Here is a 27,493-nt window from a genome sequence, read left to right as displayed (position 1 = left end):
ACCACTTTGCCCAGAAACTGTTTGCAATTACAAATGTTTAGGATATCTCATGTTTGTGTCTTTTATTTGTATTGGTATGACAAAAAAAGTTGATAAACAAAAAGCCAAATCTGACACATTCCACGCAAAAGCCCAAAAATTGACTGGAAAAAATGACTGAAATCAATAGCTTCCTGTAAGAGAAGCTACAAAATGTCTTTAGCATTACAGAACAAATCCAGATGAATGTAACTAATTACTACGAGCTAAAGATACACTTTAACTTTTACAAACTTCTTCCAAAAGGTATACATACACTTCAACTTCTTTCGGCATCAGGCACACACGTTCAAAAGCAGTGACCAGTAAGTACTCAAGATACTCAATGGTGCTCTTTGCACATGGTTTGCTTATACCCCTTAGCAGGGGTGGACTGACAACTCATGGGGCCCCCGGGCATTAGGAAATCATGGGTCCCCTGTGTCCTTGCCCACACTCAAACCACACCCAAAAAAGCCTATGAAAGGTACCAGGGGCATCTCATGGGGCCCCCTACAGACCCTGGGCCCTCGGGCAGTGCCCGAGTGGCTAAATGGTCAGTCCGCCCCTACCCCTTACCTGCCATCAGTTAAGCATTAAATCAAAACCTCCTCAGGCTGAAACATCAGATCAGGGTAAAGTTGTAGTTCTTTGTTTGCCTTAGTAGCCCTTTCTTTGTCCCAGAGAATGTCAGAACACACATTTTTGAATTTGTCAGCAAGATCAGTCCTTCTTTCATACTATTTGATAAACACAGCTGACCATCCTATTCAGATTGGGCATATGTTATGCTTATGCACACTGGAGAAGCATCAAATCCTACCTTGTGGCTTGGTCACTGGTGCCTTCCATGTTGTTGACAAAACAAGGCCTGGTGGAGCACTTCCAATGATGGCATTCCTCAGAGTGATGGATGGACCTTTCCCTGGCCGAGCAGATGGTCTTTCTTGATCATTAGTCTGACTCTTATCTGTCAAGAAGAAAATGGCACTTTTTTTAAAAACAATAACTTAAAATAAAATGGTTATACTGACCTGTCCCACTGCCCATACCACTGATCTTCACTCTGCTGCAAAAATAAGTTTCCTAAAGAATCTTCAGCATCTGACACTTTTTTGTGAGCGTTGGGTTCTTGACTCCCACTGCATGCATTGATTTCATCCATCGACCCCACATCACTAAAGGACACAATAGTGATTACAGACTGGTGGAAGAGGTATAGTTCACAACAGAGGGGTAGAGAACCTGACACTCCCAGAATGTGTTGGAGACTATGAGCATGCTTAGGTCTGCAGGAGAGAGAAGATCTGCAGTACAGGAAGGGGAACAGGCTGGCATTTTGTTTTAAATAATGGCATAGTGCCCAAAATGTATGCAGTTAGGTTTTCATTAAAACAGGGTTTATCAGCTAGGGTTCCTCCAGAGGTTTCTAGGGGTTCCTTGGGCAATGAGCAAGTTCTGCTTCTCAGATAAGTTCCCACTGACACCAATGATCTTTTTAGCTATCTGTAAGGGGGTAATTCTTCTCAATGACCACAAGTGTAAGGAGGTTTTTTCCCACTGACCAGGGGCGGACTGACAACTCATGGGGCCCCCGGGCAATAGAGGATCATGGGGCCCCTGTGTTCTTGCCCAAACTCAAAAAAGCCTATGAAAAAGGTACCAGGGGCATCTCATGGGGTCCCCTACTGACCCCGGGCCCCCGGGCAGTGCCTGAGTTTGCAAATGGTCAGTCCGCCCCTGCCACTGACCATCACACTAATGTATCATGAGTTGTAGATATAGTCATTTTTAGCAGGGCTTCCCTGAGACCGAAATTATTTCAAAGGTTCCTCTGTGTTGAAATGGTTGAGAAAGGCTACATTAAAACATCATGAACATTGATTTTTAAATATAGCTATCGAAAGTACATGAATTTATCTAGATATCATCCTCTTGTAGCCAGGCATTTCTTGATTATGAAAGGAATGGCCTGAGCTAGCAGCCAATCAGGCATCCTGCATCTGTGGTGACAAGAAATATGAGAGCAGGACAACTCATCAGTATTCTGCTACTCCTTCACACTACAGTCACAGCCCATATGGAAGAAAAATATATTTGAAATATATTTTTAAAATACTCTTCCCAAATATATTGACATATATTAGAAATGCTACAATTTTGGCCATATTCAATATATTTCAAAATATATTTCAATAAATAAATATATATAAATTTAAACAAATATATATATATATATATATATATATATATATATATATATACTGCATGTTGAAATGCATTTTTAATACAAAATATATGAACAATTCTAATTATTATATTATTGCTTTTTTCACCACTACTTTTCCTCCAAACTGACTTTTCAGAATAACAAAAGCATTAATATAGAGGTTGGGTAAGTGGTCTGGTAGCTGAATAGTTAATTTTTGCAAATGTCTATACACCAGACCAAAAAGAAGGACAACTGGGGAAGAAAGAGAAAGAGAGAGGGATATTTAGTCCTTAAAGAGAGACAGTCCTTCTAAATAAAGGGACCATAGGTATGGGAAGCCTATTGCATGAGGGTGTGCACCCCAAACAGCAGGGCCCACTGGCTCAGTAGACAGCAGAGGGCAGATCAGCTGTATCTGTGTAGTTAACTCTTCAGTTTCTGCTTGTCATGCTAGCAGATTGAGGCTGCTGGTTCCTTCCTGCTGCTATAAGTCAGTGACAGGGTGAGGGGCAGAAACTGTAGGGGCATTAAGACTACTCTGGTGCATGGGGTGATTGGGTGTGTCCAGGCACATCCGGCACACCCCATTCACACGTCTATGAAAAGGACACTTGTAAGTTATGGATCATTGTGGGGAGAAGTCCTTTCTCAGAACCAGCCTTCCAATTTTGCTCAAAGGTGTTCAGTAGGGTTGAGGTCGGGGCTCTATTGAAGTTCTTCTCAACTTTCCAAGCCATGCCTTAATGGATCAGTCTGTGCACACAGTAATGATAAAACAGAAAATGGTCTGTTGCCACAATGGTTGGTAGTACATAATTGTCTAAAATGTCTTTGAGACATGCGATGTATCCTCTGCATTAAGATACACCTATCTGTGGGCTCTCTGTGTTCTCCCTCATGTAAACTGCTGTGCATTGGCCCGATCCCTGTGTGCCAAGGTGACTGACGTGCAGGGGCGGACTGACCATTTGGAAACTCGGGCACTGCTTTTTTGAGTTTGGGCAAGGACACAAGGGCCCCATGAACCCCTATTTCCCGGGGCCCCATGAGTTGTCAGTCCGCCCCTGCTGACGTGACATCATCCCATGCCAGCCAATGAAAATGGCCAAGGACTGGCACACAGGTGAAGCTGCACTGGTGCATTAAAGCTCCCTTTAGTGACACTTTAAGTGTCCTTCACTAGAAACACCAGAACTTAATAATTTGGAGAGGTGGCGACCAATTATGGCCATATAGTGTAGGTGTGATGGTCAGATGTCCAATTCTGATCTCATGTTGGATTTGAGCTAAAAAAATAAGATTACCTGAAAACTTAAGTTTTCAGCTTTTGGGGATATTTTATAGAAAAGGAAACAGACTAAGGGTTGGTGGAAACAAATGGAAGAACTGTATATAGTATCTCCAAGCAATGCATCTGATTCTCAAAGTGTATCTAGTTTTGAATAGAGCAGAAATGTTTAGAACCCGTCAGGTTTTTTTTGTGATCTGTGTCCCCTTGCGGAGCTTTCCCTTTACATCCTGTTCTGGACACAGTACAGGAAGGGAAAGGAAAGATTTCCAAAATGGGTGGAAATCCTATCCCAGACAGTTGACACCAGCATCATGATGCAGTGGCTGGCAGGTGGAACCATTGTGAATGGTGGAAGATGCAAGCATCCAGCACAGGAAGTATGAGCTGGTTTGTGCTCCAAGAGAGTGAGGCTTAGTGGAAAATGATAGGTAAGCATGAAAGTTCTTTTGCAGTGAGTACTTAATTTTGTTTTTATAGCATTAAATGGTAAAGTTGTTCACTCTTCCCTTCTCATTCCAAAACTGGAAAACATATTGTCTTTAAATATGCTTCAATAGTTTCTACTACTGGCTGTGGCTTTCGCAATACTGTACTAGTTTGGAACACACATACTCACTTTTTCCCTGAACTTGCATTGCTGGCGTTGGGGTCTCATGAGTTTGTGGAGACCTTGATAAAACTTCTGATGGACTTGTCTTACCAACAGAGAATGGAATGGTACCACCTGATTCCTCCCCATCCTTACCTCCACCAGCTATTATTATCCTCTCTGTTTCTGTTCTGGCCTTTGCTTCCAGTGTTACGTAATCCTTGATAACTGCAGTACCATGTGGAAGGTCAGACTCTATAAAATTAGGCCATAATGTAGGCAGTGGAGTTGAAGGATAGGGTTGGGTGTGTGCTTCTGGGTAGTTTATTTGGACAACTGCATCCAATGTTTTTTTGGGCTCACTAAATGATAAAATATGTGTTTTGTCAGTTTCATTTTCAGCTGCTGCTGCTCCCTCGAGGATTGTGTTCCCATCTTTTTGATAATGCATCCCATCTGCATGAAGGAACTCTACATCTGCTGATATAACCTCATTCCCTTCGGGTCCTGAGTCTTGTAAAGTTGAGTAGCTATCTGTGGTCCTGAAGGCATCCTGATATTGTTCTGTAGGCTGCAGAATGGCAACCTTTGAGTTTACATTTTTATCAAGAAAGTTGTCTTCTGCTCTTAGACTCTCATCTACAATGTCTTCTTGAGATTCTACAGCATTCCATAGCATTTCTTTTTTCCCATGTTCATCAGCGCTCTCTATCTGAAGTTTTTGTAGTGGAGTGAAAGTTTCATCATCACTAGTGCGCATGCCATTCAGCACCCTAGTCAACAGTGCTAAGGTGGAGACCACTGGGTGAACAGTGGTCAGTGAGTCCATGAGTTCAATGTTATCAGATTCAACATCATTTTCCTTTTCCAGAGATTGTTCTTCTGACTGAGAAGACAGCATCTCATTGGCCAACTCCACATTTTTGTCTTGTTTCAAAAGGATTTTGCCATCTTTTGTTTCCAAATCAGATTCAACCATTTTTGAGATAGTAGGCCATATTTTGAAAAGTCCAGATTTTTCTGAACTTTTCCCAGCTGTGGTCCGTGAAAGCATTTTGTTGTGTTTATGTTCATCAGAGTCCAGATTTTTTTTGCTTTCTTTTGGTGGAAATTCATTTGAGATATTTTCAAAAGCCTCCTCTATATTTTCTTCAGATCTTTCTCCCAGAATTGACACAGCTGTTGAAGGCAAGCCACCAACCCTTCCCCCAGGCAGTTTTGGATGATATACATCTTCATGGTTCCTTTCCTCATTGGAGAAAAGATTTGGGTTATGAATATTTTGAACTTCCAACTCACTCTCAGAAATCTCATCAGAAGAGTTTCCCTGGTCAAGTTTATGAGTATCTTTTGAGATATCAGCATCCACCTCAAATAAAGGCTGAATGATCACCAAAATACCAATCAATGTCACCATTCCAAGATTTGCACGATCACCCATTTTTTTCCAGGTGTACTAAAATGTATCTATTTCTTTGCTTTCCTAATGTAGTTCGCTTTGTGTCGAAGAAAACACCCAGGAAACCTGTAACACAAAAAGAGAACTATTTATAGCAATGATTATATAAACACAAAGCCATTTGAGAAGGCTATGGAACCTGTCACAAGGATCAAAACATTAACATTGTTTGGGGCTAACAAAGCTGAAAACCAGAGATTCTAGGTTAAAGTATAAATAAAGCCGGCCATAGATGGATTGAATCTTAGGCGGTTCAGCCAAGATTCCATTCATCTATAGGCAGACTGATTGTACCCAAGTTGATCTTGCAGCGCTCCTAGCCCCTCCCTCCTGTTGGGTGCCTTCACAGCAAGCATAAAATACATGAAGGTAAAAACAATTGAGCTTTTACAGCCACTTTGAGGTAAAAAACCTTCTGAAAGCAGCTCCCTCCCCTCCCCAAATATGTACTTGCACCCAATCTCGATCCAGTGAAGTGCAGGAGAGCAGAGGCTTTCTCGGCTCTCTCCCCCCATTGGCTCAGACACAGCAGAGGGAGCCATTGGCTCTTGCTTCTGTCAATCACAGACAGTGAGGAGGGAGCAGGGTATGCGGCTCAACCGCACTCTTTGTGTCTTATAAAGACACAGAGCCAGCTCAGGAGCGAGCACACATGAGTGTCCCCCATAGCAAGCAGAGGAAAGGAGCCATGAACACTATCAGGGAACCTGAGAAGAGGAAGATCGGGGCTGTTCTGTGTAAAACCACTGCACAGAGCAGGTAAGTATGACATGTCTGTTATTTTTAAAAAATACAAATTTGCCTTTAGAATAACTTTAAAATTGTATTTAAAAAATAAATAATTTTTTCCCAAAGAAGACAAAGCAAGTGTGAAAACCATTTATGTGTTTAGCATAATTTTTTCCATGAGACAATTCCAAGGTTGATCCCAGTAGGTGACTGGGAAAGTAAACTCACGTTAGAAAAGATTTCCAACAACCCGGGGCCAGCGAGCTATTCGTTTGGATCCCCATCAAGATCCTTGGGCATTTCCTCTCCTTCGTTTTGTTAAAAGCCTTTCCTATTTCTGGGAATTGTAATATTAAATAAACATACATTCTGAAGGAAAGGGATAGTTCCCTTTTGATCTACTGCATTGGCAGCTATTTTTGTCTTTTAGGAAAGAAGTGAATTTCTTTTGGTATTCCTGTATTTCCAAATAGACTGATGTAATCATTTATTTTTGTATTTTTTAATCTAAGCTTAAAAAACTGAATGAGAGCATCTGCTCAGCTGCAGTGGAAAATATCATTAAAGTATACATTTTTTTTCAGTGTGGGTTACGTAGGGTAGGGTTAAAACACTGTCAGGTTTTCTTGCCATCTGTGTACCGGTGGAGGGATTTCCCTTCACTTTCTGTCCTCAGATTCAGTTGGCTGCTCTCACTTTAGTTAGGCCACGTTGACATCAACCCTCTAATCCAGTCTTAATTCAGCTAATTAGTGCATTTTTTTCCTAATTCTGTTATTTATTGTTGCTCCAGCCCTGAAGAAGGGTGGGTCCACTCCTCCGAAACGCGTTGGCTATAACTGATGTTTCTGTTCAATACACAATCCTACAAAATTTTCAAAGAAGACAACCATTTCTTAGTAGGTGCTCCTATCTACTTATCTAGTATGTATAGAGAATAGGAAATGAAAGTGTAGTGTAGCAAGGGAACACACCTGCTCTTTAATCTGTTGAGGCCTGCCTGGGGAAAATCATACGGCACTCTGGAGTCTCCCAGCTTGATGATCCCAGGTTTCCCAAGGCGCCATTAAAGGGGGAAGAGTGACTAAACTGATGTAACTAGGACCCCAGTGCCTTTTTCCAACCCACTACTGGTCTTGACCTCCAACAGACACTGCTAAAACTCAGTCCATGTAGGTTGAAGGAAGACGCAGTCCACTGTCCAGTTTTTTTTTTTTCAGTTTTTGCTTAGTGAGCAAAGCAAGAGATGAACATTGGAGAAGACAGAGTCCAGAGAAAAGAGAAAAGATGAGAGGAGCACACTTACAGGAGGGGTGTCCCAAAGTCTGGCAGGGGAGGGGAATGTGAGTAGCCCCATTATATACAAGTCCTTCAGCTACCCCCGAGAGGGGAAATAAACCATATAGGCTTCCCACCTACATTCTGGTACTTGCTATAGCACCCAAAATAACCAGTAATCACTCTCCTTATGGCTGCTACTACTTAGAAAGCTCTCCACCTTCCTAATATAATCTCACCTAGGATGGTCCTCTCTCAGCAAGGGCATTACCAAAGGAGAATGCAAATAGCCCCATTATATACAAGTCCTCCAGCTAGCTAGAGCTTCCCCCAGGAGGAATCTACCGGTATAGGCTTCCCATCCACATGCTGGTATATGCTATAGCACCCACAATAACCAGTAATCACTCTCCTTATGGCTACTACTACTTAGAAAGCTCTCCACCTTCCTAAGATAATCTCACCTAGGATGGTCCTCTCTCAGCAAGGGCATTACCAAAGAAGAATGCAAGTAGCCCCATTATATACAAGCCCTCCAGCTAGCTAGAGCTTCCCCCAGGAGGAATCTACCGGTATAGGCTTCCCATTCACATGCTGGTACATGCTGTTGCACCCACTGTAACCACTCTATTTGTGGTTGGTTACTACTCAGAAAGCTTTCCACCTTCCTAATATAACCTAACTTAGGATGCCCCTCTCCTAGTAAGGGCATTCCCAAAGGGGAACGTGAGTATCCCCATTATATACAAGTCCTCCAGCTACCTCTGGCTTACCCCCAGTGGGAAGCTAACAATATGGGCTTCCCACCTACATGATGATCCCCCGCTGATGCACCCACAGTGAAAACCAGTAACCGATCCCATTGTGGCAGGTTTGGCGCTTCATCCAAGTGGCTCCTAAACCAAATTTCACTCTCAAGATATGGTGGCATCTAGCTGACCAGGGGAATTACAACAGGCCACTTAAGTTCCCTACTCTATAAAGGGAAATCTTTCTAAAGGGGCAGGGGGCAGAGCCTGGGGTTCAGCTCAGCAGAAGTATGGAGTCCTTTCCCTGTAAACAGTGTTCTTCAAGCTGCAGTCAAGGGGCAAGATGCAGCCCTTTGTTTGCTTTAATCTGGACCTTGGGGCACTGTTTCATCCACTGATACCAACAATAGGGCATAATCCCCCCCCATGACACCAATGAAGGGGCACAATTCCTCCCAATGACACCAACAATGGAGCGCAGTTCCTCCCAATAACACCAACAGTTGGTCCCAAAGTCTCCAATGATGGGGAACAATTCTTCCCAATTATACCAACAAATGGGCTGAAGGACATCAATGATGAGGCACAATTCCTCCCACTGACATCAACGATGGGGGATAATTCCTCCCACTGACACCCAACGGCAGGGCACAATTCCTCCCACTGACACCCAACGGTAGGGCATGCGTGTCCAGGTTTTTTTTTTCAGTTTTTGCTTAGTGAGCAAAGCAAGAAATGAACATTGGAGAAGACAGAGTCCATAGAAAAGAGAAAAGATGAGGAAATCTTTCTAAAAGACACCCAATGGTAGAGCCCAATTGGCGATTGTTTTTTTCCCACTGACGTTGGGACCTTTTCTACTCCCAATGGCCACAATCTGAGCCTCCTAAAGTCTGAAGGACAGTAAACTGGCCCTTTGTTTAGAAATTTTGGAGACCCCTGCTTTTAAGAATACTTGTTCCCTGTCTATTATGGTGATCCAAAGGCTTCAGTTCTTTTTAAGTTGCTCATTTTGAATGCCCATACATACTATGGAGTTTGACTTCATGTTGACTTTCCAAATCTGTATGTTTGTTTCACTTTTCATTGTACTGAGCTTGGAGGTCACTAGCATTTTCAAAGGGAACTCAGCAATGATGGCCCCCCGTACTTTTCTTGCTACAGTTTTCCACTCACTCTGTAAAAAAATAAAGGTCAGCAGCTACAAAAACTGTAGCTGCTGACCAGGGGCGGACTGACAACTCATAGGGCCCCCGGGCACTAGGGGATCATGGGGCCCCTATGTCCTTGTCGACACTCAAAAAAAGCCTATAAAAGGTACCAGAGGCATTTCATGGGGCCCCCTACTGACCCCGGGCCCTCGAGCACTGCCCGAGTGCTCGAATGGTCAGTCCGCCCCTGCTGCTGACTTTTAAAAAACAGCCACTCACCTGTCCCAAGATCCCACGTTGCCCCCGCCGCAGCCTGTTTTCACCGGCCGTTCTGTATTCCAGGCACCGGCATCTTCAGTATGGGCACCCGGCTGTGACAGCTTGTGGCTTCACTGCCGGGTGCCCACTGCACATGCGCGAGTAGCGCTGCGCTTCCTGAATGGCCCCGTCGTCTTCTGGAACCATGTCCCACAAGACTTCGGGGAGGGAGGGTAGGACAACTTCCGCTTCCGATCGCCTAGGCAATTGCAGTGGGAGCAGGTACATGTCAAATTCGGGTACCCGTTTCCCCCCCACCTCCCCAAAGGTGCCAATCCTTAATGGGGAGCGGGGGACCAATCTTTAAAGAGGAACTTCCCCTTTTGGGTGGAATTCCGCTTTAACACGAGAACCTTAAAACCATAAGAATTCACAGTATTACTAAACTTTAAAAAGAGAGAAGGAAATACAGTGCATCTTTAACACACAAAAAAGACAAGCTTCAAAGTAACAATGAATGCTATTCGGCGCAGACACAAAAGCCTTCGGCGGCCCCCCGTCCGAGGCTCAGTAAATGCACTTGACCCTGAGAAGTCCTTTCTATAAAAGAAAGGTTAATTGCACGCCAGTGATTCGGTTGGTTAGAGATGCAGGGTGGCGCAAAGTAACTTAGATGGAGGAATAGACCTAGGCAATATAATTTTTCACATCAGTCATCTTTTATTGAACTTACAGTTAAGTGAAACTGCAGCTTTCCAAAAGATTGGACGACAAATCGCTGTTTTTTTTTTTTTAACTGCAAAGACTAAAGTTGGAGAGAGAAAAAGGCAGAGAGAGATAAAGGCCTCCATTGTGTGTCCCTCGGGTTGTATTGCTGCCCAGAATACACAGCCAATAGTAGCAAGTTTGCTCTATGTACGCACCCACTGCTACTAGGACTTGTAGTTTTGAACAGGGCAGCCGCCTACTTATCTCCCAGCAAACAGCTAAGTATACAGAAGAGATACATATAGGGGAGTTGTCTTGCTTATCAATAGATTTGTAATTCTGTCTATCCAGTTCTGTGTTTTTTACTGCTCTGCAACACAGCACAGCTCTGACTGATAGGGCAGGAGACCTGATTTTTCTGTGCTGAAGATAAAGCGGAGCTCCATCCAAAAGGGGAAGTTCCACTTTAAGGACTGCTCTCCCACTCCCCATTAAGGATTGGCACCTTTGGGGGGCAGGGGGGGGAGCGGGTACCCGAATTTGACAGGTACCCGCTCGCACGTCCGGTCCAATTGCCTAGGCCAGCAATGGGCAAACTACGGCCCGCGGGCCGTATACGGCCCGGCGGACCTTTTAATCCGGCCCGCGGAGCTAGGCTCCCGCAAGGCCAGTGGTCGGCAAGCCGCGGCTCTTTACAATAGATGCGGCTCTCCTGTGTGCCGGGCGCCCGCTCCCCTCCCTCCTCTCGGGCGGGCGGGCGACCTCCTCTCCTCCTCTCCCCTCCCCTCCTCTCGGATGGCCGCCCCCCCTCTAGGATGGCCGCCCCCTCCCTCCTCTCGGGCGTCAGGACTCTGCAGCTGTCAGGATGTAGGCGGGGCAGCCAGGATGTAGGCGGGGCAGCGTGACGAACTCTTCTCTCACAGTCCTCCCTGAAGACCAGAACGGCGCGGGAATACGAGAGGAACGCGCGGAGGAGCAAAGGTAAGTGAATTGACACAGGGGGGGCTTACTATATGGGGAATGAATTACTATATGGAGGACTTACTATATGGGGGATGAATTACTATATGGGGGACTTACTATATGGGGAATGAATTACTATATGGGGGACTTACTATATGGGGGATGAATTACTATATGGGGGACTTACTATATGGGGAATGAATTACTATATGGGGGACTTACTATATGGGGAATGAATTACTATATGGGGGACTTACTATATGGGGGATGAATTACTATATGGGGGACTTACTATATGGGGAATGAATTACTATATGGGGGACTTACTATATGGGGAATGAATTACTATATGGGGGATGAATTACTATATGGGGGACTTACTATATGGGGAATGAATTACTATATGGGGGACTTACTATATGGGGAATGAATTACTATATGGGGGACTTACTATATGGGGAATGAATTACTATATGGGGGACTTACTATATGGGGGACTTACTATATGGGGGATGAATTACTATATGGGGGATGAATTAATATGGGGGATGAATTAATATGGGGGATGAATTAATATGGGGGATGAATTACTATGTGGGGGATGAATTACTATGTGGGGGATGAATTACTATGGGGGATGAATTACTATATGGGGGATGAATTACTATGTGGGGGATGAATTACTATGGGGGATGAATTACTATGGGGGATGAATTACTATATGGGGGATGAATTACTATATGGGGGATGAATTACTATATGGGGGATGAATTGCTATAAGGGGGATGAATTGCTATATGGGGGACGAATTACTATATGGGGGACGAATTACTATATGGGGGATGAATTACTATATGGGGGATGAATTACTATGGGAGATGAATTACTATATGGGGGATTAATTACTATGCTTACTATGGGGGAATATTACTATACTTACTATGGATGACACATACACATCATTCATCTACTCTTGGTCCGGCCCCTGGGTCCAATATATGAACCCATTGCGGCCCTCAAGTCAAAAAGTTTGCCCACCCCTGGCCTAGGCGATCGGACGCGGAAGGTGTCCGCCGTCCCTCCCTCCCTGTAGTCTTTTGGGACTCGCTACAGGTCCCAAAATACTACAGGACCATTCATGAAGCGCAGTGCTACTCGTGCATGCGCAGTGGGTACCTGGGTGTGAAGCCGCAAGCTGTCACAGCCAGGTGCCTACACTGAAGATGCTGGCCTCCTGGAATACAGGAAGGCAGGTGAAACGGGCTGCGGGGGACACACCGCGAGACCGAGGGACAGGTAAATGGCTGTTCTGGCACTCTGATGGGGACACCTGATGTAAGGGGGCACTGTGATGGGGGCATCTGATGTAAGAGGGCACTGTGATGGGGGCATCTGATGTAAGGGGGCACTCTGATGGGGGCATCTGATGTAAGGGGGCATTGTGATGGGGGCATCTGATGTAAAGGGACACTATGATGGGGGCATCTGATGTAAGGGGGCACTTTGATGGGGACACCTGATGTAAAGGGGGCACTGTGATGGGGGCATCTGATGTAAGGGAGCACTCTGATGGGGACACCTGATGTAAGGGGGCCCTCTGATGGGGACACCTGATGTAAGGGGACACTGTGATTGGGACACCTGATGTAAGGGGGTACTGTGATTTGGACACCTGATGTAAAGGGGGCACTGTGATGGGGGGGCATCTGATGTAAGGGAGTACTGTGATGGGAGCATCTGATGTAAGGGGGCCCTCTGATGGGGACACCTGATGTAAGGGGGCACTGTGATTGGGACACCTGATGTAAGGGGGCACTGTGATTTGGACACCTGATGTAAGGGGGCCCTCTGATGGGGACACCTGATGTAAGGGGGCACTGTGATGGGGGCATCTGATGTAAGGGGGCACTGTGATTGGGACACCTGATGTAAGGGGGTACTGTGATGGGGGCATCTGATGTAAGGGGGCACTGTGATGGGGGCATCTGATGTAAGGGGGCACTGTGATGGGGGCATCTGATGTAAGGGGGCACTGTGATTGGGACACCTGATATAAAGGGAGCACTGTGATGGGGGCATCTGATGTAAGGGAGCACTGTGATGGGGGCATCTGATGTAAGGGGGCACTGTGATGGGGGCATCTGATGTAAGGGGGCACTCTGATGGGGGTATAGATTTGTATTTTTAAAGACATACAGCATATTTGAAATGTATTTAAAATTTTTTTTTGATATATTGTGTAATAAAAATGCATTTCAACATGCAGTATATATAAATTTATTGAAATATATTTTGAAATATATTGAATATGGCCAAAATTGTAGCATTTCAAATATACTTTTCTTCCATGTGGTTTAGTGCTTGAGCGTTAATTCATTTTATTTCATTTTAATAAATGATCATTCTGGCCAATGAAATGAATTAACGCCCAAGCTTGACTCTTGTAAACACGCCTAAACGCTTGTAAAAGCGGGAGATACTTTTACAAGCATCAGGTGTGTTTTTTTCTTCTGCTGCTTTGAGGACGGCTTCTAGGGGAGTTTTTGCATGTGTGCATGAGGCCTTATTTTTTTTTTTTTTTTTTATCTCGGATCGTGTTTGTTTAACTCAAAATCAGAATAATGATGTTTACCATGACGGAATATCTATGGCAGCACAAAAAGCTTTCCATCAACTGCCGACTGTCACTGCCTGCGCTGTCCTCCCCTGATTACGGTGACAGATTTGTTTAGCGGATGTAGGATGCGCTGTCAGGCATGCAAAACGATCAGAAGCCTTTTAAATATTTGGAATAATAAGGATGTGATTGTAAGCAGGCAGAGCACTGAATGCACTCAAGTGTTTTGATGTTGGTTGTGTGTGCGTGTGCGTGTGCGCGGTTGCTGAAAGCCATAGGAAGCCATGCAGGGCTGAAAATAGAAAGTACAGAGAACAATTTTCCCTGAGCTAACTAACAAGATTACAGAATGTCACGTTCGGTGCCTTGTTAGAGGTTTAATGGCGCTGACTCATTACGCGGCGCTTAAAGGGAACCTGTGTGGTGCCCATCCACGATGCCTAAAAGCTGAAATAAAAGTAACACAAATGAATACACCCTGAATGTGACTTGGTATCCATCTCTTCCAATCCCTGTACAGCAGAGCTTAGATTGGGAGAGGGAGTAGCAGCACAAGGAGGCAGTCAGATGTGCTGCAGTGCTCATAACATGCTGATGGAAGAAGAGTGACAGAGAGATGAGCTCATCAGTCTGCTGCTTATCCTCTCACTGTGTGGTCAAAGGGTGCTGGAGGGACAAAACCTATAAGTGTTACTGAGCTTTAACAGAGAAACATCAGACTTTCTGCCCTGCTAACAAAAAACAAATCTGTGCTGTGCGGCAGAGCTGTGTAAATCTTAGAACTTGATGGACAGAAACACAAATCCTTTGGCAGGTCCTATATTGGCTATGTAAGGAAATATGTCTTATTAACTGACATCCATTTCCTAGATTGTAAGCTCCAAGGATCAGGGCCCTCCTATCCCTCTTGTATTGAACTGTATTGTTGCTGTATTGTCTCCCGTTATATTGTACAGCGCTGAGCAAACTGTTGGCTCTATATAAATCCTGTATAATAATAATAATAATAATTGTGTATAATGCCTCCATTTCTAGATGTGTGAACAGTTAGTTTTGGTTTTGTAACTTCTTTTTTTTTTTCTTAGACTAGTTTCATTTCTGTAAACGGAACTACCTTATATGGTATCCCACAACTATTTGCAGTTTCTGTTCTTCACGTAATTATATTGATAAGAATGGAATGTTTCATTGGTCATCCTGAGATTAAGCAATGCCTACTGATTTCTGTATAACCGTTCTTGTAATGCATTCAATTTTCAGAGATTTAGCTTGCACACTTCCGTGTCCGGAGCTTTATTTCTCCCAGGCCTGAGGGTGAAAATAACGAGGACAAGGGGGCTACAGACATAGGTTGAATCCTTGCAGGCTATATATCCTTCGGCAGGTCTGCCCCTCTGCAGCAGCTTATACTTGCCTTCTTTTAGTTCCTCCATCATGCCGCTTAGGTGTCTGTAGTCCTGCCGTGGATCGCACAGCACTGTGGACTCCCCATGTGGTACATTGATTTTCTCCTTTACAACAAAGGGTCAGGCCACCCAAAACCGATCATGTAGTTATTATTATTATTATACAGGATTTATATATTATTATATTATACAGGATTTATATAGCGCCAACAGTTTGCTCAGCACTTTACAATATAACGGGAGACAATACAGCAACAATACAGTTCAATACAAGAGGGATAGGAGGGCCCTGATTCTGGGAGCTTACAATCTAAGAGGTTATAGGGGGATCTGATGGGCTGAGTCAGCCCCTTATTTTTTATGTTCGCCAACAGATACGCAAGATCTCTCTGCCATCATTCCTGACCAGGACTGACCATTTAGGCACTTGGGCACTGCCCGAGGGCCCGGGGTCAGTAGGGGGCCCCATAAGATGCCCTGGTACCTTTCATATGCTTTTGGGATGTGGTTTGAGTGTAGGCGAAGACACAGGGGCCCCTTGATTTCCTATTGCCCGGGGGCCCCATGAGCTGTCAGACCGCCCCTGTTCCTGACTTTGTTCTTGTCTATTTGGGAGATATGAGTGTCCCTGGCCATCTGTGGTTGTTGCAGCTTTTCCTGATACATTCTGTGTCATATAAATTATCTAAAAATCCAGCGGGGATGGTGGGAGCCCAGGGGCGGACTGACCATTTGGAAACGGGGTCAGTAGGGGGCCCCATGAGATGCCCCTGGTACCTTTTTTATAGGCTTTTTTGAGTTTGGGCAAGGATACAGGGGCTCCATGATCCGCTATTGCCCAGGGGCCCCATGAGTTGTCAGTCTGCCCCTGTGGGAGCCCCTCATAGTAAGCACAAACAATGGACAGATCCAGGAACAAAGCACGGTGGGAGCTCCTCATAATGGGCACAGCAGGCATGCAGACCTGAAAACTGAAAGCAGGGATGGTGGAACTCAATGAGCACAGTGGGTCTACAGAAAAGCGAACTCAGTGCAGGGATGGTGAAACTCCCCCTTATGGGCACAACCAGGGGAGGACTGACCATTCGGGCTCTCGAGCAGTGCCCGAGGGCCCAGGGTCTGTAGGGGGCCCCATGAGATGCCCCTAGTACCTTTCATAGGCTTTTTTGGGTATGGTTTGAGTGTGGGTGAGGACACAGGGGCCCCATGATCCCCTATTGCCTGGGGGCCCCATGAGTTGTCAGTCCACCCCTGGGCACAACAGATGTACAAACCCATAGACCTCAATGCAGGGATGGTGGGAACCCCTCATAATGGGCACAGCAATGTACAGACCTGGAAGCTCAGCATAGGGATGGTAGGAACCCTTCCTAATGGGCACAGCAAATATGCAGACCTGGGAACTAAATACAATGATGGTGGAACTCCTCATAATTGGCACAGCTGGTGCACAGACCCAGAAACTCAATGCAGGAATTATGAAATCCCTCATAATGGGCACCGCTGGTGTAAAGACTCAAGAACTCAATGCAGGGATGATGGAACCCTCATAATGGGCACAAATGGTGTACAAACTTGGAAACTCAATGCAGGGATGGTGGAACCCCTCATAATGGGCACAAATGGTGTACAAACCTGGAAACGCAATGAAGGAATGATGGAACCCCTCATAATGGGCACAGCTGGTGTCAGACCTGGAAAATCAATGCAGCGATGGTGGAGCCTCTCATAATGGGCACAGCTGGTGTCAGACCCAGAAACTCAGTACAGAAATTATGGAACCCCTCATAATGGGCACAGCTGGTGTAGAGACTTAATAACCCAATGCAGGGATGGTGCAACCCCTCATAATATTCACAGCCAGTGTCAGACCCAGAAACTCAATGCAAGGATGGTGGAACCCCTCATAATAGGCACACCTGGTATACAGAGATCTCAGTAGCAGAGTCCAAGGGGACAAGAAAAGCAGTCATGTGGAATTCTTCTCCAACATCTACCAAGAACTATCAAAGTCAGCTGTGCTGCAATTTGATCATGATTTATGACGTTTAGCTCTTGGAGTCGGCCTTTAGGAAGTCACACAAAGGTAAGGACCTCCATTCACCTCTCAGTTTACACGGACTCTGCCATCCGATGCGTGGTTTGTTGCTAATGCCGGCCATAGGTGGGTTAAAAATCGGCCGATCTTTCAGGCGGAAAAAAAATCGGCCGATTTTCACACAGTTAGTGGGTTAATTGGTCGGCTGTTTTTCTGGCTTTTTGCACATTTTTTTATCGGGCATGTTGGAAAATTTGCGGCCGATTTTGACGATCGGCTGATTTTCCTGGCAATGATGGGCAAATCGGCCGATCGTTTTACCAATAAAAAATCTGTGCATGAGCCGTGACCGAGAAGAAAGAAGAAGAAGGAGAAGGAGAAGAGAAAGAAGAAGAAGAGGAAGAAGAAGAGGAAGAAGAAGAAGAGGAAGAAGAAGAAGAAGAAGAAGAGGAAGAAGAGGAAGAGGAAGAAGAGGAAGAAGAAGAAGAGGAAGAAGAAGAAGAGGAAGAAGAAGAAGAGGAAGAAGAGGAAGAGGAAGAGGAAGAAGAAGAAGAAGAAGAAGAAAAAGAAGAGGGAGAAGAAAAAGAAGAAGAATTCCAGTCCGCTATTATATTCTATATGAAAAGGCTTGCGGTTGCAACAATGTATCCATTTGTATCCGAATAAAAACATCTGTATCCGAAATGGATACATTGTTGCAACCGCAAGACTTTTCATATAGAATATAATAGCAGACTGGAATTCTTCTTCTTCTTTTATTCATATTATTCTTATATATTGGTCCCCTGTCTCTGCACGGGACAGAAGTAATTATGGGGTTAAATGCCGGCCATAGACGGGACGAAAATCGGCCAATTTTTTCACCGTTGGTGGTAACGTTGGCCGAGCGAACTACCGATTTTTCGCTTTTTTTTTTTTAAAAAACGGCCGATTTTCGACTCGTCTATGGCCTGCATAACCGTTCATGTTGTTCTAACAGGCAGGCCTGGAACCGGGGCAGAAATAACAGTCTGCGCAGACCTGGACTGAGGCGACCACCAACTTGCCGCAGTTCAGTCCGGGGACACGGGGGGGGGCGTATTATCGGGTCATTAGCAGCGCTGTTCTGGGTAATAATGGGGAGGATGTTATGATAGGGTGGTGAAGGATGGCTCCGATTCCCGGGACACCAACGCTAGTTGTTTTTCTATCTGCGGCTTGCTTTACAAAAACTGGATGAAGGGAAAAATTTAGGAGAAAGGGGGGGCTGGCGGTCACTCTTTGCTCATTCTATTCCCACAATTTATTCCAATGATAACATACAAGAATGAAGGGAATGCTCACTGTGTCGCTGAAATAAATGAAATACTAAAAAAATGAGTTTTGAAGGCAAAACTTGCTAGTTTTGGATAGAGTGGGGAGGGAGTAGAACCCCTGGCGGCCTCTGTTAGGAGAGATTTCCCTTCACTTCCTGTCATGCTGACAACGTTTTATCAGACAGGGTATGATGGGAACTTTCCAACCGCAACACAGAGAGAAAAAAATGTTTTGTATTTAGTATGTGGGCGGGGCAAATTTGTGGCGGTAATTTACCCCCGGCTCACATCTATGTGGCAGTGCGGGCCACGTTTTGCACGGGCATGAGAGCCCATTCATTTGAATGGACTCCCGTGCCTTCGGGACATGCAGGGAAAGAAGTTTCTACACTTCTTTGGAAAACGCAGCCCGCAGGGGAACCTCGGTCCCCAGTACGGTTGCGTTTTCTAGTGTGGGCGGCGCGCCATTAGAACTAATGGCTCCCGCCTGCGGGTCCGCATTCCTCTGTGCGGGTGGTGCGGCTCCACCGATTTTCATGCGGATCCGCAGCGGCACCACCCGCACAGATGTGATCCTAGCCTTAACCCCCGGTTCACATCTATGCAGGTTGCGTTTTGCACGGGCACGACAGCCCATTCATTTGAATGGACTCCCGTGCACCATGATACGCAGAGAAGAAGTCCCTGCACTTCTGAAAATGCAGCCCGGGAACCTCGGTTCCCAGTACGGTTGCATTTTCCAGTGCAGGCGGTATGCCATTAGAACTAATGGCACCCGCCCACAGGTCCACAGTCCTCTATGCAGGTGGTGCGGCTGCACGGATTTTCATATGGATCCACAGCGGCACCACCCGCACAGAAGTGAACCTAGGGTTACAGGGACCAGATGTAACAACATCTTGTAGGAATTTTCTTGTTTTTGGAATGAATAGTAAATAATACAACATTGCGGATGTCATTTCAAAGTAGTAATTTTGACAGTTAGGCTCATGTACACTGCAGCTGATGAACTGACATTTAGGAGCTGTTCAGCGGTTTTGTCAGCAGCCCCTGAACTCTCCCTAATGTTTTCCTATGTGACCATCATCGTTTACAGTCATTTACAGGCATTTGAGTTTACAGTCATTTTTTTAATGCAGAAAACTTGCGTTCAGCAGTTGATTTTATCAGCATTTCGAACGCAAAATGCTTGTAAATGCGGCAAATCGCGTTTATGAGTATTTGCGTCTCAAAAGTTTTTTTTAACTTTTCTAGTTCCCGATACTGTCCGGAACCTTTTTTCATCATGAAAAATGCATGCAAAGCGTTTTCAAGGTACTCAGATGGACAAAACATTGAACACAGCTTGTCACACATTGTAATGACCAATTCACACCTCAGACCTCTCCCACCCATGGAAACAAAAGATATGTTATTGACCATTCACACCTCAAATTCCTCATGAAGACCCTCTGCCAGGTGGCCTTAATGACTCCCTCCACCAGACACCTTTCCCACCCTTGGAAACAAAAGAAATGTTAATGAACAACTCCCACCTAAGTTAATCTCAACACATACTGCTGTCTCTGCTTCTACTCTCTGTATTTCTCTGAAACAGTCTGAAATAGTTAATAATTTACCACTTTTCAGTGCATTCTGGGCATTTGGGAGGTTCTCCTGTGCTTATCTTTAAAAAACGCTTCTAAACGCAAACACACATAAACGTGTTATGCAAACGCGGCTAAACAGACGTTTTATAACCTACGTTTTCCAGCAGTCAGTTTCCATCATTCAGAGGTGTCCTGTGTACATGGGGCCTAAGGCAGTTGTACAGTTCTATAACAAGTTCTATAACAACGCAGAACGTACATGAGGCAGTATGCGCTATTCTTACTCCTTTTACCCTTTAGCTGCCAGAGCCGTTTTTGCAGGATTTTTTTTAACATGCTAAAATGTACATTTTAGGACTGAAGATTAGTTAAACCCCCCCAACATTATATATTCTATGAAACCACCGTAGATAATAAATAGAGGTAGTTACAGGGAATAAAGAATAAAAGAGCGGTAGTTACAATTTTTTTAATATCACATAATATCAAAACGGTTTATCAAACGCAAACTATCTGTAAGAAATACACTAAAGTTAATTTTAGTGCACATTAATGCAATATATTACCCAGTGTTTTGATAGAATGTAAAAGATGAGGTTGCACTGAGTAAACAGATACCAAACATGTCAAGACTTCAAATTGTGCGCACCTATGAAAGGGCAACAAGCTGCAATACCTGAAATTACTCCTTTAAAAAGCCCCTCACAGGTCATCGGTTCAGAGTGAAGCATGCAAAAAGGCCTTAGAAGTATTTATCTCACTCCTCATCATTGTTTTTGCAAGCATGTGCATATATTGGGGGGGGGGCTTTAATTTTTTAATTTAATTCTTTTTTTTTCACATAACTTTATTGCTATAATATAAGGGACCAATAGCCCCATTTGCTAACATCATTGCATTATTAAAGTGACAGGTTCTTTTTATTGAGACCACTGATGTCTCCCCTGAACTGATGTTTTTTTTCTTGGCCTGAAAATATTTGTAAAATATGATGTGGCCCTAGTACTAAAAAGTTAGGAGACTTTAGAGAAAGATGAGAACAATGTAACAAAACACAATGTTAGAAGAAGTGATATCTGCAAAGACAACCCAACTGTGAGTATGATGGGTATACTCTATACCAGGCATTCTCAACCAGGTTTCTGTTGAACACTAGGGTTCCTCCAGACATTGCTTGGGGTTCTTTGAGTTGTTCTTTGGAGTGCTTTGAGCTGATTGACTTTTCATTTGATGGTGCCTACATAATTCTAGGTCTGATGCCATTTGGCAGAGCCAACATCATGACGCCATGAAGAAATATCTGCAAAGACAACCCAACTGCGAGTAACCCAAGATGAGTATATGCTATACCAAGCATTCTCAATCAGGGTTCTGTGGAACCCTGGGGTTCCTTTAGACAATACTTGGGGTTCCTTGAGCTGTTCTTTGCAGTTCTGTGAGCTGATTGACTTGTCATTGAGGTGCCTATATAATTCCAGGTCTGATGCCATTTGGCAAAGCCAACATCATGACACCATGGAGTATTATCTGCAAAGACGACCCAACAGTGAGTAACCCAAAATGGGTATATTCTATACCAGGCATTCTCAACCAGAGTTCTGTTGAATCTTGAGGTTTATCCAGACAATACTTGGGGTTTCTTGAGCTGTTCCTTGGGGATCCTTGAGCTGATTGACTTTTTATTTGATGGTGCCTACATAATTCTAGGTCTGACACCATTTGGCAAAGCCAACACCATGACACCAATGATCTTTTAAGCTGTCTGTACAGGTGGCATCCTGACCGTTATTGTAAGGCGGACATTGTTCCCGTTGACCACCAATTAATTCATTTTAGCAGGGGTTCCTTCAGATCTAAGAAATTTTTCCAAGGGTTCCTCTGGAGTAGAAAGGTTGGGAAAGACTGTTCTATACTAACAAGGCCTCCTATGCTGGCCATATACTAGTAGAATTTTTGTTCAAAAATTTTCATTTTCGGAAAAACTTTTCATTTTTAACTGTAGTGTTAATAATATTTATAGGAGCAGGATGGAAAATATTAATGGAATGAACAAATTTTCAACAGTGCATATCATTTTTGTTTAGAAAATTATATTCCTAACAAAATCAAAGGATAAAAGTAAACTTTACACTGATAACCTGTAAATACTTTTACAACTCCTAGATTGTAAGCTCCCAGGATCAGGGCCCTCCTATCCCTCTTGTATTGAACTGTATTGTTGCTGTATTGTCTCCCGTTATATTGTAAAGCGCTGAGCAAACTGTTGGCACTATATAAATCCTGTATAATAATAATAATAATGGCACCTATAAACATTTTAGGTATTGTAGTTTTTCACCATTTCATGGGTGCGCACAGTTTTGAGCCTTGACATGTTTGGTATCTATTTACTCGATGTAACCTCATCTTTAATATTTTACTAGAACATTAGGTATTATATTGTGTTTGTGTGCACTAAAATCCATTTTTCCTGAATATCCCTTTGAAGAACAGCTGCAACATAAAAAATGTCAACTTCCACCATTTTTCCACCTATTCTCCACGGTCTCTACTGTTAAGGTAAATATTCATTGTTTGGGGCCTCTAAGTAACGTTTAAATGCAGAGTTTAAGATGTGTGTGAAAAATTGATAAAATTGCGCCAGGAGCAACGTAGTTAAAAGGGACCTGTCACCATGGCTGTCACCAGTCACAGCTAAAGCTCACTGCCACTGCCTGCTACCTGCCAGCAATCATAAGTCCAGGGCAGGCATATTACTGTGTCTGGGGTATCATAGATCTGCTGTGCCCTGGACCTGGCACCACATAATCTACATGGATAATGGTAGCTTCCAGGCCTGGGTGTTAGACCAGCTATGATAGGTCACCACTGTCCTAATAGACTCCCTTTAATTAAATATGGTAAGTAAATTATAGCATATAGCAATCCACATCAATCAATCAGCTATTACTAGCCTAGCCACACTGTTCCACTGCAGATGATTTCTGATTGGCTGCTGGGCCTAAACACCATTGCCCTTTATTAAATAAGCCCATATGTGTATTGATCATCACCAACCAGGAAATTGGACAGACAGAATGTGGCCTCTGCATTGATCTGCATTTCCCGCCTGGAGGCAGAGTCTGCAACCCGTCGCTGAAACATGCACCCCCCCAATTTTCCCACAAGGTGGTAGACAGCGATTTGAAAATTCTCATGTGTCACATGTGAAGCGTGAAATGTCAACTGAACATATCTTTCATAATGGAATGTAATATCTTCTATTCTACTCCAACATGCCGCTTACACTTCAGATAAGGACTCCTGAATGGCTGTATTAGTACCCAAGGACATGTGATCACTCAAATTACTCTGATGGGTAAATAGTTTATATATATATATATATATATATTTTATTTATTTATTTATTAATGTAATATATATATATATATATATATATATATATATAATTTTAGTAATGTAATATATACATATATCTATATATATATAATCTCTTAGATTGTAAGCTCCAAGGATCAGGGCCCTCCTATCCCTCTTGTATTGAACTGTATTGTTGCTGTATTGTCTCCTGTTATATTGTAAAGCGCTGAGCAAACTGTTGGTGCTATATAAATCTTGTATAATAATAATATATTTATATAAAATATTTTATATATATATATATATATATATATATATATATATAAGCTGTCTGACAAGGGAGCATCTGAGAGATATAAGAAGATACAAAGTGACATAACCCTCCAGTATTAGCAAAAAACAAGAACAATTGTCAGTTTTGGGTGGACTGGCCCTTTAAGTGTAATGTATTTGGTTCAATCATTCATTTGAATGGGCTGCCGTGCCTCGCAAAACGCAGGGAAAAGGTCCCTGCACATTTCCAGAAATCGCAGCCCGCACGGGAACTGCATTACAGTGCGATTTCCAGTGCAGGCGGCATGCCATTAAGATTAATGGCACCGGCCCTGGGTCCTGTATTTTGCGTGCAGGTAGTTACAGCTGTGGGGTGAAAGTGCGGGTCCTGCAACAACTTCCACCCACAGTAGTGTGAACCTCAAGCATGAATAAATTCTTGACATGTCACAATATATGGCATCAGTATATTTTTCTAGAAAAAAATAGCTCCACCTTTTATCTTGAAAAAGTCATCATCAGCTCCAGTCCATTGCCTATCAGACTATCCCTAGGCTGAGATGATGCCATCAGTCTGCTGCAGGCAGGAGGAAGCATTTCCTCAGTCTCCTCTCCCCCCAACTCATCACTCACACTGTACAGTATAATAAGGGGAGAGCCTGCACAGGGGCTGATCTGTGTCAAACATTTATGAAGACAGCCATGAATTGCACAGGCAGCAGGAGTTATTTTGCTGTGTCATCACTGAGCAAGGATCTCAGTTCAGGATAGTGACCATGCTTGATGTCTAATAAAAGATGGCTTTATCCTTCTAGAGAGGAAAGCAGATGAAGGCATTGGGAAGGACAGCACGGGGGTAATAAATAATCCCTTTTGAGCTCATCCCTTAAGGTGTTAACAAAATATATCAGTCCACTGTTCTCATATGTCCATATGCTACCCTCATACACACTGTCCTCCTTCTATATCAATGAATAAACGTTCCATCCAGGCTTACTGACATGGAACCTGATGATCACGCCGATCTTCTCAAAAACATACAATATGACACATGTTCACAGGCGTTCACATCACGTCACTTGTCATGACCAGATCTGGGCACATTAAAGTAGATGTAACCCTAAAAAACCTAAATCTAAACCCTAACCATATGAAACCCCAACCGCTTACGCCTTTCTTGCCTAGGTTGAGATTCGGCAATAAACGTCTTTCTATATTTTTGGAAAGTAAGGGGGGTGGTGTCTGCTTTAAGGCCGCATTCACATCTACGTGTTCCAAGAATGTGCGTTTTTTCCCCTGTGCTTGCACACTACACGCATCGAGCAGCCTATTCATTTGAATCAGCTACCCAATGCGTAACAAACACGCCGAAGAAGCTCTTGGACCTTTTTTGGATGTTGAGCTTTTTAATGCATTTTGACATGCAGGAAAACATACATCTGTTTCTGCGTTGGGGCCACATTAACAATGAGAGGCACCACAAGCGTGACACATGTCTTGACGCGTTCCATGAACACGAGTGAAAATGTGCACGTTTATGTGCGTTCAGGGGCGGACTGACAACTTATGGGGCCCCTGGGCAATAGGGGACCATGGGGCCCCTGTGTCCTTGCCCAAACTCCAAAAAGCCTATGAAAAAGGTACCAGGGGCATCTCATGGGGCCCCCCTACTGACCCCGGGCCCTCGGGCAGTGCCCAAGTTTCCAAATAGTCAATCCGCCCCTGGATAAGTTACACTCCATGTTTCCTGACGGGTACCATTCATACCTGTGCACAGGGTTGGACTAACAACTCATGGGGCCCCCGGACAATAGGGGATCATGGGGTCCCTGTGTCCTTGTCCAAACTCAAAAACAGCCTATGAGAAAGGTACCAGGGGCATCTCATGGGGCCCCCTACTGACCCCGGGCCCTCGGGCAGTGCCCGAGTTTCCAAATGGTCAGTCCACCCCTGCCTGTGCGACTTCAAGTCGCAATGACTTGGCCAGGGGCGGACTGACAACTCATGGGGCCCCCGGGCAATAGGGGATCATAGGGCCCCTGTTTCCTTGCCCAAACTCAAAAAAGCCTATGAAAAAAGTACCAGGGGCATCTCATGGGGCCCCCTACTGACCCCGGGCCCTTGGGCAGTGCCCGTGTTTCCAAATGATCAGTCTGCCCCTGGATAAGTTACATCCCATGTTTCCCAATGGGTACCATTCATACCTGTGCGACTTCAAGTCGCAGCGACTTGACCAGGGGTGGACTGATAACTCATGGGGCCCCCCGGGCAATAGGAAATCATGGGGCCCCTGTGTCCTTGCCCAAACTCAAAAACAGCCTATGAAAAATGTACCAGGGACATCTCATGGGGCCCCCTACTGACCCTGGGCCCTTAAGCAGTGCCCGAGTTTCCAAATGGTCAGTCCACCCCTGCCTGTGCGACTTCAAGTCATAGCGACTTGACCAGGGGCAGACTGACAACTCATGGGGCCCCCGGGCAATAGGGGATCATGGGGCCCCTGTGTCCTTGCCCAAACTCAAAAACAGCCTTTGAAAAACGTACCAGGGGCATCTCATGGGGCCCCCTACTGACCCTGGGCCCTCGGGCAGTGCCCGAGTTTCCAAATGGTCAGTCCGCCCTTGGATAAGTTACACCCCATGTTTCCCGATGGGTACCATTCATACCTGTGCGACTTCAAGTCGCAGCGACGTGACCAGGGGCGGACTGATAACTCATGGGGCCCCCGGGCAATAGGAAATCATGGGGCCCCTGTGTCCTTGCCCAAACTCAAAAAAGCCTATGAAAAAGGTACCAGGGGCATCTCATGTGGCCCCCTACTGACCCCGGGCCCTTGGGCAGTGCCCGAGTTTCCAAATGGTCAGTCCGCCCCTGCGTGCGTTCAGAGCTCAGATGTCAGTGGGGAATCAGCAACTCGATCTTGCACTGGGTGACTTTTTGCAGCCACAAATTACATCATTTTTCCTCTCCTGCTGTAAATGGAAAAAGTTGCCATCACCAAAAAAAAAAAAAAAAAAAAGAAGTGAGTTGCTCTTTAAAGCCTGGAGTTAGGCAAGCTTGCAGATCAAGGTGGGCCGAAAATGACGCAGTCACCTTGATGAGTGCATAATGACACTGATGTGGTCTGCAGTGCCAGTGTGCCCAGACTGATCGCCCAACGCATGACACAGCATGGCAGCCGCTGCACGACAGCCTTCCCTGCAATGCTGACACCACCATGGCGGGTCCAGGACCTGCTGCCCAATCTCCTGCCTTCCACCCACCACCAATCTCCTCGCACTCATGATGCAGCACAACAGACCCTGATTACCTCCAACCGCTGATCCCTTGCTGGGCACATCTGCGGCAGACCTGGCACTGCAGGGGTTAAACGCAATCCATTCATAATCTCCCTTCCCGTTGGTGTGTCATATATTGGACATGACACACCACAAGACGCATCCCCTTGGTCTCCCCAGCTGTCACGACAGTCAACTAGACTAGAAAAACTGACATCCTCATAGATCTTCG

General features: G+C 44.7%; 1 protein-coding gene across 3 annotated transcripts in view; it reads right to left on the bottom strand.

Moving 5' to 3' along the window:
- PRRT3 (proline rich transmembrane protein 3) overlaps positions 1–27,493 on the bottom strand; it is a 99,786-nt gene that overhangs the window by 52,014 nt on the left and 20,279 nt on the right. For 2 of the 3 annotated variants that reach the window (XM_089682061.1, XM_089682059.1), the window contains exons 2-3: positions 4,138–5,635; positions 842–988 (exon numbers count right to left, since the gene is read on the bottom strand). In XM_089682061.1, coding sequence (XP_089538187.1) covers positions 842–988; positions 4,138–5,551 — 1,561 coding nt within the window. In that variant the 5' untranslated portion in view covers positions 5,552–5,635. The remainder of the gene's footprint in view (positions 1–841; positions 989–4,137; positions 5,636–27,493) is intronic. The other variant, XM_089682062.1, reaches the window with a different exon arrangement.

The sequence above is a fragment of the Staurois parvus genome, unplaced genomic scaffold (assembly GCF_062004578.1).
Source record: "Staurois parvus isolate SC_StPar_1 unplaced genomic scaffold, SC_StPar_1.0 ptg000283l, whole genome shotgun sequence".
Lineage (NCBI taxonomy): Eukaryota > Metazoa > Chordata > Amphibia > Anura > Ranidae > Staurois > Staurois parvus.
This window is presented reverse-complemented; position numbering and strand designations above follow the sequence as displayed.